Here is a 12,622-nt window from a genome sequence, read left to right on the forward strand (position 1 = left end):
TATATATAATGGTAAAATATTTTTTTCAAAACAAGTACATTTTTCATTTCAAGAAATCACCCTTTCACAAATACTAACAATCAATGACAATTATAAAAATTAAAGAACACAATCTGCTACATATTCCTTTAAATGAATCAAAGCTGAAATAGATTTATATAATATAAACCAGGTTCCATTTCAAGACATCCCAAAAATATTATAAATTCTCTAATCTTATTGTTTAACAGGTACAGAGTTTCTTTTGGGGGATGATAAAATGTTTTGGAAATAGGTAGTGATCATGCTTACACAACACTATAAATGTACTTAATGTCACTGAATTAGGCACCTAAAAATGGCTAGAGAGGTAAAATTTATGTTACATATATTTTACTACAATAAAAAACAACAAAAATAAAAAGGGACGAATATATAACTACTATAAGTAACCTATAAATATATTTGTTTGCAACAGAATTTAGAAGAAAAAAGTATAAGTATGTGTCACTAATGCTTTATGGAGAAATGGATCCAGTGAAATAGGCATCTATTAAGTTAAACGGGAAAATAAATGATGATAGCCTTTGCAAAAATAAAGTGGGCTAAGAATCTGAATAGACATTTACATGAGAAGATGCTCAACATTATCAGTCATTAGAAAAATACAAATCAAAGCCACAGTAAGATACCATCCATATAAACTAGGATGGCGATAATTTTAAAATGTAAAATAAAAAGTGTTGGCAATGATAGAAACTGAAACTCTCATACATAGTTGGTGGGAATGTAAAATGCCCAAGAGAATTAAAAGCATACATATTTACACAAAAACTTGTATACAAATGTTTACAGAAGCAATATTCATAGTAGCCACACACAAAAAAGAATCAATTCAAGAATGGACAAGTAAAATCTATGTGATGGAATACTACTCAGCCATAAAAAGAAATGAAGTACTGATTAATATATGCTGTAACACAGCTGAACCATGAAAACATTACTAAGTGAAAGAAGCCAGACACAAAAGGCCAAATATTGTATGATTCCATTTATATGAAATGTCCAGATAAACAAGTTCAGGCAGAAGAGAGAGAAGGTTTCCAGGGGATGAGAAGAGGTTGAAATTGGAAGGTATGAAGCAGGGAGGGGAAGGTGATAAAAATGTTCTGGAATTAGTAGTAATGGTTGCACAACTTTGTGAATATACTATAAACTACTGAACTGTACACTTTAAAAAGGTTAAAATGGTGAATTTTATGTTATGTGAATTTTAAATATATTATATATGTAAATATCTTTTTACATATGTAAATTACTCTGGGCCTCTAAAGAAAGCTAAGTTTCACATTCATTGTTGACTCCTCCTTCATCCTGCTCAGTCTCCATGTCCTGTTAATTCTTCCTTGATATTATTATCTCATAAGTTCTCTCCTATTTCCACCTATTTCTGCTACGATCCAAACCAAGTATCACTTATCTAGTTTCCTTGCCAATAGTCACTCTGTTCTAATCTATCCCATTTATAAAGATTTATCTTCATAAAAATACTAGAGGCCCAGTGCATAAATTCATGCACCTGTGGGGTCCCTCAACCTGGCCTGTGCCCTCTCGCATTCCAGGACATCGGACTGCCAGTTTTGAGGATCAGCCGAAACCGGCAGTCCGATGTCCCACGAGGAATGTAGTAGTGCCTGAAGCGGCAGGCAGCTGGGGAGGAGCCCCAGCTGGGGCTGGGCACCACTTCTGCCCATCCTAGCCCCGCTGTGCCTGCCACTGCCGCTGCTTGGTAGTGCTGCCTGGGAAGCTTCAGGCTGAGCTGTGCTCCCACTGTGGGAGTGCACTGACCACCAGGGGGCAGCTCCTGCACTCAGCATCTTCTCCTTGGTGGTCAGTGCACATCATAGCGACCGGTTGACTGGTCGTTCTGTTGTTCAGTTGTTTAGGCTTTTATAAAGAGATATTATTTTTAAAGCACATTCTGTTTCCCATCTCTCACAGGAAAAAATATAATGGCACTTATAAATTACAATAAATAATCTGTCATAACCAAACTAACTGGTAGATAATTAATGACTAAAGAAACTTTAAAAACCAAATGTTCTCCTATTTTATCAAGGATTTGGACAAAGGAGTACCATTATTCCTTCTCAACACTAATGTAAACTGACACAATCCCTTTGGAGAATAATTTAAAAAGTGGGTATCAAGACTCTTTTAAAAAGTGGCCAGTTTATTCCATTCCTAAATATAGCATATTTAATAATCTGTTCAGTTAATCTCTCTCCCATATCCTCACCACTAACACACCCACTCAAAAAAGAAATTTAGTATGCATGCTAACTACCTGTTAGTTTATCATCTTTGGCAAATTACTTAAATTGTATGAGTCTCCGTTTCTCATTTGTAAAGATGGGAATTAATACTACTTACTTCCTAGTACTGTTATGAAGAAGCAAATGAAATAATGTATGTAAAATGCTCTGTGTCAAAAAATAAATAAATAAAATGCTCTGTGTCATAGTCTAGCACTACTTCTGATAAGCAGTTAAGTGTCCCAGAGACAAGGCCAGACACTTCTGTCAAGTATGCAGTAATCCAAAGTTGCCACTAGGTGGAGATTTTATAGCTTGTTTGTTCTGTTCAAAAAGCAAAAATTAATAATATTCTAGAAATGAGCCATCCTTTATCCATTCTATCTGTTATTAAACAATCTAGTACTACTGTTTTAACTAGCTCTTACCATTTTCAACAACCAAACAGAATTCAGGGTAATCATACAAAGAAAGCTATCAGGTGAAGTTCCCGTTTTGATTGCTAATCTTTTAGTTTTCAATTTTATAATTAGAGAATATAAACACAAAGAAATAGCTCCCCCCCCCCCGCCTTAAATAATAGTCTTTCTTCTAGTTTACATTTCTAAAACCTGACAACACTGCTGCTAAAGACATTCTTGCTTAAGAGACAATTATAATAAAGCAGTAAAGAGCACTGGTTATAAAATCGGATGAATTTGTTTCAAACTCAGCTTTCACTTGTAGTTTTGTGAACTTGGACAAGTTATTTAACCTATGAAAGAAAGTGATGATACTATTTACTTCATTAGAGATGGTATGTGGATTAAGTAAGCATATAACCTCAAGCCCTAACCGGTTTGGCTCAGTGGATAGAGCGTCAGCCTGCGGACTGAAGGGTCCCAGGTTCAATTCCGGTCAAGGGCATGTACCTGGGTTGCAGGCACATCCCCAATAGGGGGTGTGCAGGAGGCAGCTGATTGATGTTTCTCTCTCATCAATGTTTCTAACTCTCTATCCCTCTCCCTTCCTCTCTGTAAAAAATCAATAAAATATATTTTTTTTTAAAAAAGAATATAACCTCAAGAATACAGTGTAAAGAACAATGTCTGGCAAACTGTAAGTGCTCAAGAGATCATCTTATCTAGGACCAAGACACTACTGTCTCAGATACTACCAGGACAATATGAACTTGCTTTCTGTCTGTTCTCTCACTTTATAGATTAAGGGAACCATAACACATTGCAATCCTGGCCTTCAGAGCTAAAAATAAAAATAAACTACTGCCCAGTAGGCGAGGCTCAGTGGTTGAGCATCAACCTATAAACCAGGAGGCTACGGTTCAATTCCCAGGCAGGGCACATGCTCGGGTTGTAGGATCAATCCCCAGTGTGGGGCATGCAGGAGGCAGCCGATTAATCATTCTCTCTCATCACTGATGTATCTATCTCTCTCTCCCTTTCCCTTCCTCTCTGAAGTAAATAACTTAAAATATATAAACTACTGCCTGGAAACAATGATTTCTAATTATTATGTAACCTCAGCTTCATAATCCAAAGTCATCCTCAAAACTGTTGGCACCTCCTAAAATAATGTCTTTTTATTATCAATATCGTATCAATCCTCCCTCCTAAATCACTGTCTTCCATTGGCTTACATGACACTGAATTTTTCTGGTTTTTCTCATTCCCTCCATATCCAAATGTTAGTTGTTTCTTCAGAGTCCATTGCTCTTCTCTTCCTACTTTATCTCATTCCATTGCCAATGATAAATATCATCTATATGCCCAAGGGTCTAAAATTTATAACCTTAGTACAGATTCCTCCTCTGAGCACAAAACTCATATAGCCATCTATTCTAGTTCATTCTACCTCATATATTCCAGCTGCCTATTCACTATTTCCACTTGGATATTTCATAGGCATCTCAAACTTAGCACATCTAAAACTAACTCTAATCTTTCTAAACCTACTTTTTCTACCAATCTTTTCTATTTCTGTACCTAGTTACCCAAAAGTCTTTCTCTCTCACTCATCAATAACATACAATCCATCACTAAGCCTACTGATTCTCATCTTCAATATCTAAAGGGCATCTTGAATATACCTTGAATTTCAAAGCTGAATGTCCTATCTAGACTACTATCTTAATTATTAAGATAATTATTATTATCTTAATTGGTTTATTTGCTTCTAGTCCTGATGCTCTCCACATCCCCCTCAATCAGTCTTCCCAAAACTACAATGATCTTTTAAGTATATATCTGATCAGATCAAACCTCTGTTTAAAAATCTTCACTGGCTTCTCCTTAAAACTAAATCCAAGATTCATTAACATGATCTATAAGGAACTGCTTTAATAATCTGATCCCTGCCACTCTCTCCAACTCCATGTTCTACTCTATTGCTCTAGCCACAAATTCCTTAAAAGGACCAATCACTGGAGGCAGGCTATTCCAATCTCTCTCTCCTACTACCCTGGTAACCCCAGTTTTATTGTTCACATAACTGGTACCTACATAATCTTTCTTCAGAAAGACCTTCACAGATCCTCACATTTAATCAGTCTGAGATCCTACCATCACAACAATCTGTTATTATTCTATAGAGTACTTAGAGTTTACAAAGTAAAGCTACATGTTTATTTACTTAATGTCTATCTCCCCTAGTAGATTGCTCCATGAGAGAAAGAACCAAGTCTACTTTTTCAACATCAAAAACCCAAGAATCTAGATACTCTCTAGCACAGAATAGCATTCAATAAACATTGTGAATGAACAAACAAATCACATATTATATGACAGTTTATAATAATTTACATAGAGATTAACAAGGTAATATAAACCTAACTGAAAGAACTTAAATGAAGAGATTACATATAAATTGAGTCTTATAAGTAGAATTTTTGAAGAGCTAACACTAATGGTTCTTCCCAATCATTAGAATCACTGCTGAGATCCTACTGCACATCAATTAAATCTAAATCTCTGACAGTGGGGCTTAGGCACATGTAATTTTAAAGCTTCCCAGGTGATTTTCATGTAAAAGAAGCACTGGACTAAGCAGAGAGGATGAAAGAGCATATGCCAAAAAAGGGACTAGCTTAAAAAAAAGCATAGAAGTCGAGAAAGAACAATGCAGGTGGCGACCCACAGTGGCTCCTGTTCCGGGGGACCCAGCCTGGGCTCCCCCCTTACCAAGAGCTGCCATTAGGCAGACCCAACCATGGCCCCCTACAGACTACAAACCTGAAGGGCAGCAAGATCCTTTGCACCCATAGCTTGAAAGGGAACAGTTGTTGCCTTTTCGGGAGGTTGTCTAGCTGCAACATGTGCAAGAAACACCCTTCAGTGTCTGGGTACCACGCTGTGCTGTAGCCTGGGGTGTCCAGCCCCAATGGAGAATACAATGGCTATGGGCCTGATTCCTACCTCTATGACCTGGGAAGCACCCACGGCACCTTTCTCAACAAGACTTACATCCCACCCCATACCTACTGTCAGCTCCAAGTCGGACATGTTCTTCATTTCTGTGCAGCACTTGGCTCTTTCTTTTCAGGGACCAGAGGAAGACCGAGAGGTAGAATCCAAGTTGACAGTAACACAATTGAAGGAATTGGGCAAGAAGCAACAAATGATGTTTGAAAAGATGAAGGGTAAAACTCAAATGAAGATGAGGAAAGGGATACCACTAAAAGGAAGAGAAATACTAGTAGTCAAGATGAAATGGGGTGCACTTGGGGAATGGGAAAAGATGCTGTAGATCAGGAGGCTGAAGAGAACCCCATTGTTATAGAATTTCAGCAGGAAAGGCTGAATATATTTTTTATTGATTTCAGAGAGCAAGGAGAGGGAGAGCGAGAGAGAGATAGAAACATCAATGATGAGAATCATTGATCAGTTGCCTCCTGCACGCCCCACACTGGGGATCAAGCCCGCAACCCAGGCATGTGCCCCTGACTGGAATTGTACCTGGGACCCTTCAGTCCACAGGCTGATGCTCTATCCACTGAGCCAAACCGGCTAGGGCAAGGCAGGCCTTTTATATAAAGTATCCAAAAAAGGTTCTCCAAAGGTTTATTTTTGCCTGAGAAATAGAATATGATTTTGATAAACAGGGACACAGCACTTGGCTTTACAGGGTTAGATTACCTGTGGATGATTCCACTGGAAAACAATTGGTGGCTGAGGCTGTACACTCGGGAAAGAAAAAAGAAGCAATGATCCAGTGCTCACTGGAAGCCTGTCCAATCCTCGATACTTTGAGATTTCTGAGGAAGGAGACAGTGTCTCACAAAAGGAAAGTGAAGAACTGAGAAGAGGAAGACTTTTATGACAATGATGATGACATATTTCTTGATTGGACTGGTTAAGAAGAAGCTTCTAGACTAAATGAAGAAGGCTGGGAAGATTTGATGAGAAGCCAGAGACCTTTGAATCATTGGTTACAAAGTTGAATGATGCTGAAAAAGAACTCTGAAATTTCTGAGAGACTGAAAGCCTCAAGCAAAGCTCTGTCAGTCACCACGTCAAACTCTTTAGATGCATTCATGTCTTAAATGAACAGGGAATGCACTGGATGGTGTGTCCTGGACGAAACTTCACCTGAGAACTTTTGAACTGAGGAAAGAACAACAGAGACTTAAAGGACTGACAAAAACTGTAAAGCCAGCAGAGATTCTGGAACTAAAAAGGACTAAAAGTCAGACTATAGATGCTGAAAAATAAGCTAAAAAGTTTACATCTTTCTTTCTTTGGTGTCATGAAAGAAGAACACAAATTCAAATTAAAAACTGGAACAGTAGGAAAGATACCCCCTAAGCGTCCTGAACTCCCTCCAATTCTAATGAGAATGAAGGCTGAGCCTAAAGTAGAAGAAGAGGGGAAAGAGGAGAAAGAAAAGGAGGATCAGAAAGAAAGTAAAACTGTCATTATTCACAGATGATATGATATTATACATATAAAACCCTAAAGATTCCACACAAAAACTGCTAGATTTAATAAATGAATTTGGAAATATAGCAGGATATAAAATTAACATCCAGAAATCAGTATTTTTATACACCAATAATGGACTCACAGAAGGAGAAATTTTTTAAAAATCCCAGTTACCATTGCAACAAAAAATTAAGATTAACTTAACTAAGGAGGTACAAGATCTGTACTCAGAAAACTACAGGACATTGAAAAGAGATAGAGGAAGATATAAACAAGTGGAAGAATATACCTTGTTCATAGATTGATAGAATTAACATAATTAAAATGTCCATACTACCCAAAGCATTCTATGGGTTCAATGCAATCCCTATTAAAATATCAACAGCATATTTCACAGATCTAGAACAAATACTCAAAAAATTTATATGGAACCAAAAAAACACACAAATAGCCACAACAAACTTAGCTACTGTAATCAAAACAGCCTGGTACTGGCACAAGAACAGATCAATGAATCAGAACAGAGAACCCAGAAATCAACTCAAGCAATTATTCTCAATTAATATTTGACAATGGAGGCAAAGACATACATGGAATAAAGAAAGTCTCTCCAATAAGTGGTGTTGGGAAAATTGGACAGGTACGTGCAAAAAACTGAAACTAGACCACCGGCTTATACAGTACACAAGAATAAACTCAAAATGAATAAAAGACTTATATGTAAGTTGTGAAACAATAAAAATCCTAGGAGAAACCATAGGCAGCAAAATCTCAGACATCTCCCATGACAATATGTTTTACAGATACATCTCCTAGGGCAAGGGAAACAAAGGAGAATATAACCAAATTGAGCTACATCGAAATATAAAGCTTCTCCACAGCAAAAGAAACCATCAACAAAATGAAAAGGGAGCCCACTGTATGGGAGAATATATTTGCCCATGATATATCTGATAAGGGATTAATTTCCAAAATATATAAGGAACTCATACAACTTAACAAAAGGAAGAGAAACAATCCAATTAAAAATTTGGCAAAGCATCCCGCCTAAGTGGACAAGAGATATGAAAAAAATGCTTAAGATCACTAATCATCAGAAAGATGCAAATTAAAACAACTATGAGATATCACCTCACAGCTGTCAGAATGGCTACCATCAACAAATCAACAAGTGACAAGTGCTGGCAAGGACGTGGAGAAAAGGGAACCCTAGTACACTGCTGATGAGAATGCAGACTGGTGCAGCCACTGTGGAGTTCCACAAAAAATTAAATATGGAACTGCTATTTGACCAGTGATCCCACTTTAAGTAGAATATCCCACTCAGAAAGAATATCTGAACCCCTATGTTCACAGCAGCCCAATTTATAATAGTTAAGATCTGGAAACTGTCAAAATGTCCACCAGTATATGAGCAAATAAAAAAATTGTGGTATATCTACACCATGGAATACTACACAGCTGAAAAAAGGATTTGTTACATTTTGAAATAGCATGGAGGGACCTAGGGAGTATTTTGCTAAGCAAAATAAGTCAGTCAGGTAAAGTATCACATGGTCTCACTCATATGTGGAATCTAATAAACAAAATAAATGGATGAACAAAATAGATCCAGAGACACTGAAGCATGGAACAGACAGATGAATCTCAGAGGGAAGGCAGGGGTGGTTGGTGGGGAGAGATTAACCAAAGAACATAGAATGCATATATGCATAACACATAGACACAGACAATAGTGTGGTGATGGCCTTCGGGGGTGGGTCCTGGGTGGAGGGGGTCAATGGGGAAAACTAGGGACATCTGTAATACTTTCAACAATAAAGATAAAAATTTTTGAAAAAAGGAAGGATCGGGGAGGAAAAAAAATAACTGGAGGCTGGAAGCAGTAAACTACATCAGGAGAGAGGGTCAGAGGAAGCAGTGCAGAAAACAAGCCCTCCCACAGATCTCACATGTTTTAAAGAAACAAAACAGCATGGAAACATGTTTCTACTCAGCCAAATGGAATAGAATAAAGATTATCAAGAGACTGGTGAAACAGCTGCATGATGTGAGGACCCCTCAACATCAAAGAATGAATATGAGGAAAACGGAGATGAATTGAAGAAAAAGAAAGCTCCGGTCCAGGTAAACTTCTTCCAACACTTTCCTCCAAATTTCCAAACTACTATGTGTGGGTCCCACCTCAAGGTCAAAGTGGAGATGACGGAACCCATCTTAATAACAAGTATGGCTACTGATTACTTCAGAATCCTGAAGGAAAACCTTGTGGACCATGTGACATGGGACATTTAAAATAACATATCAAGCTCAATGTCCAAAGAAGGTGTTCAGAAGATCATTTATAAAATTTGGTGACTGTCCTTTTCTTTTATACTGAATTTGGCTTCCTGAATTTATCTATCCATCTGATTCTCTTGAATTTTGTGTTTATGTTTAAAAGTGTTTGTGTATGTATGTAAAAAGGAACCAGACATTTTGAGAATTAGTAAAGTAAGAGACATGACTGTTAAATTTTTTAAAAAGAGCATTGCATGCTGAGGAATGGTAATCCAAGGAAGGCAAGTAGGTAGGAACGTGAATTAAGAGAAATAAGTTGAGGGCAAATTGTGTAGAATCTTAAATGCCTCTATAGAAAACTCTCAAACATTATCCTGGAGACAGATGAGAAGTTGAGTAATTTTTAAGCAGAGAAGAGATATCCACAGAACTTAGAAAAGTAACAAGTATTGGGATGGATTACAAAAAGAAGAATCAAAGGCAGAAAAACAATTTAAGAAATTGCCTTAACAACCCAGATTTTTTAAATATACAGAAATAAATTAAGACAGAGGAAAGAAGTGGGAGGGAGATATTTCTGGAATGGAAAAGAGAATTCATGGCATCTTATACAGGTTAAACAAGGCTGGTACAGCAATGGGAGAAGGTTTCTATACTAGCTAATCGCATCATTTAAGATACCATTAAGTAACATAAAGAACGCAGTATGAACAGATGATTTTAGAAGTTAGTTAGGGACCTGAGAAAACATGTACCTAATAAGGAGATCTATCTACATGAGTAGCCAGAGCTGTTGGAAATCTGAACCTAGCAGGACAGCAATCAAGTTGTGAGTCATCTGCATTTAGAAAATAGCTGAAGTCATGAGAGAAAATATAAATCTGCTTAAAGAAACATATACACTTAAAGAGTATATGGAAGAGAGCCTCATAATAACCCTGTGAAAAGTTCAGGCTTTGCTGTCCTTCATTTTGCTTTTTTAAAAATAAGGATAAAGACTGAGACTGCAAAGTTCAAGTAGTTTAAAATGAACAGGCCAAGTCACCTAAGTAGAAAGAGGCAGTGCCCAACCGGAACCCAGAGTTTCAAAATATTTCTACTATAAAATCTTGTACAGCATGCTTATTGGTACAGGTATGCAGGCTGGACTTCCTGGTACCTATATAGCAAAATCTTAGTCAAGTTCTTAGTTTAAGGATTGGGGAATTCCATTTTTCTGGATTATCCAAGGATTCTGGAGTCCCATCAAACCAATACTTCAAAATACAAAAGTAAAATATGTGTTTGTATAGAAAGACATACATACACACAATTATAAATAAGCATTTTCTTATCCAATTAAAAGAATTTATGTTGCTGCTATGTTACCTTTAGATTTTGTTTATAAACAACTGGAATTTGTATAAAATGTATGCTGATTTTGCGCTTGGAATCTTAAAAGTGTAAACTTTATTGATAACTATCCTCATCCCTTGAAAGACAAGACAAATCAGGCAACTAACTGATAATGTATAAAATGAAACAATAAAGATGAGTGCAGAGATTTATATTCACAACAAGGGAAGGCTGGAAAGATTTGATAATATAAATGAAGTCCAGCCTGTCTAAGAAAAATAGTTACTGTCTCAAGTCAGCTTTCATAGAGGTGAGTTCAGAACTAAACATTGCAACCTTATTATACATATGTATACAAATAAATGTTTTCACATCTTTTTTCTTAATTAATTATTGTAAAGGTATTTATAGGAATTAACAAAAATAAACATACCCTCACTTTACAATGTGATAAAAGCCCCCACATTGGCTGTGCACATGCCTCAAGTTCAGCAGCAAAGGCAGCATAGTAGGTCTGAGACTCAAATTCCACATGCTCATTTAGTTCTCGCTTGTTTAAGTTCATACCTTACAAAAATTAAAACAGATATAAGCCTTATTAATGAAAATAAGATTTCCTATTAAAAATCAAATAAAATACTTCCTAGTACCAAACATATTCTAATATACACACAAATAGCAATATGTATAGAAATAAGTAAATTATTAAAAATATAACAATCTAGTCCTTTTGGAATTCTTTACAAACTAGATTTTCTTATAAATACTTTGCAAATTGTCTCTTATATAACATAATTAAATTTATTAAATTAAAAAGTTAAAATTATTTTAACTGATGCTAGTTGAGATTTTTATGAAAGCATTATGAATCTTCTTAGAGAATAGAAACTTCCAGAATAATCGTTTAAAATACTAAAAAAATTACATTCTTATTCTCGTTTCCTTTTTAATATTTTGACATTTTTATAATTCTGATGTATCGTCATGAATACTTTATTAAAGTATTTACAAATATCAATTAATTAAAATGAGACACTTCACATGTAACCAAATAATGTGCTATTATCTTTTAATTAGTAGTTGATAGCTCCGCATTAGGCATTTGGTAAACTAAAGAAATTAACAAAAAAATAAAATTCATACCTTGAAAGAAAGATACAAAGTTCATCCATGTAACTAACAGACCATGGTCCTCCAAAAATTTCTTAGCCACACTTTGATGAGAAAGAATATTAATAAAATCACTGACAAGAGGCCAATAAGTGTTATTCTTCAGTAATGCTTCTCCACAGTTCACTACCACATGTAAACTATTTTCTTCATCTAAAACAAACACACACAGCCCAAAAATAAGTTTAAAAAAAACTTTACAAGGATTATACTTTACAGATTATATACTTTAGATTCAGAGACACCTAAATTCAAACCAAGCTTGCCATTTAATATCTATATGGCTTTAAATATGTTAGACTCTGAATAAATTTCCACATCTGTAAAATGGAAAAAGACATTATCTTAAGGGAATTAAATGAAATGTTAACATAATGCTTAGCACATTATAATAATGTTTACTATTATGTCCAACATATTATATGATACTGAGTTAACTATGTTTATAAAACCACTAGAAGCCCGTTGAACGAAGATTCGCACAATAGGCCTTCCTTCCCCTGGCTGCTGGCACCGGTTTTCCTCCAGCACCCGGGACCCAGGCCTTTGGTCCGGCCGGAGCGGAGAAGCCAAGCCTCGAGGCTAGGCTTCTCCACTGCAGCCACAGCGAGGCTTGCCTTCTCCACT

General features: G+C 36.2%; 1 protein-coding gene and 1 pseudogene across 12 annotated transcripts in view; one reads left to right on the forward strand and one right to left on the reverse strand.

The window, feature by feature from the left end:
• UBR3 (ubiquitin protein ligase E3 component n-recognin 3) overlaps positions 1-12,622 on the reverse strand; it is a 188,863-nt gene that overhangs the window by 102,961 nt on the left and 73,280 nt on the right. For all 12 annotated transcript variants that reach the window (XM_036319910.1, XM_036319916.1, XM_036319918.1 and 9 more), the window contains exons 9-10: positions 11,969-12,148; positions 11,259-11,392 (exon numbers count right to left, since the gene is read on the reverse strand). In XM_036319910.1, coding sequence (XP_036175803.1) covers positions 11,259-11,392; positions 11,969-12,148 — 314 coding nt within the window. The remainder of the gene's footprint in view (positions 1-11,258; positions 11,393-11,968; positions 12,149-12,622) is intronic.
• On the forward strand, positions 338-7,178 carry LOC118661441 (annotated as a pseudogene).

The sequence above is a fragment of the Myotis myotis genome, unplaced genomic scaffold (assembly GCF_014108235.1).
Source record: "Myotis myotis isolate mMyoMyo1 unplaced genomic scaffold, mMyoMyo1.p scaffold_m19_p_8, whole genome shotgun sequence".
In the NCBI taxonomy this organism is placed as follows: domain Eukaryota; kingdom Metazoa; phylum Chordata; class Mammalia; order Chiroptera; family Vespertilionidae; genus Myotis; species Myotis myotis.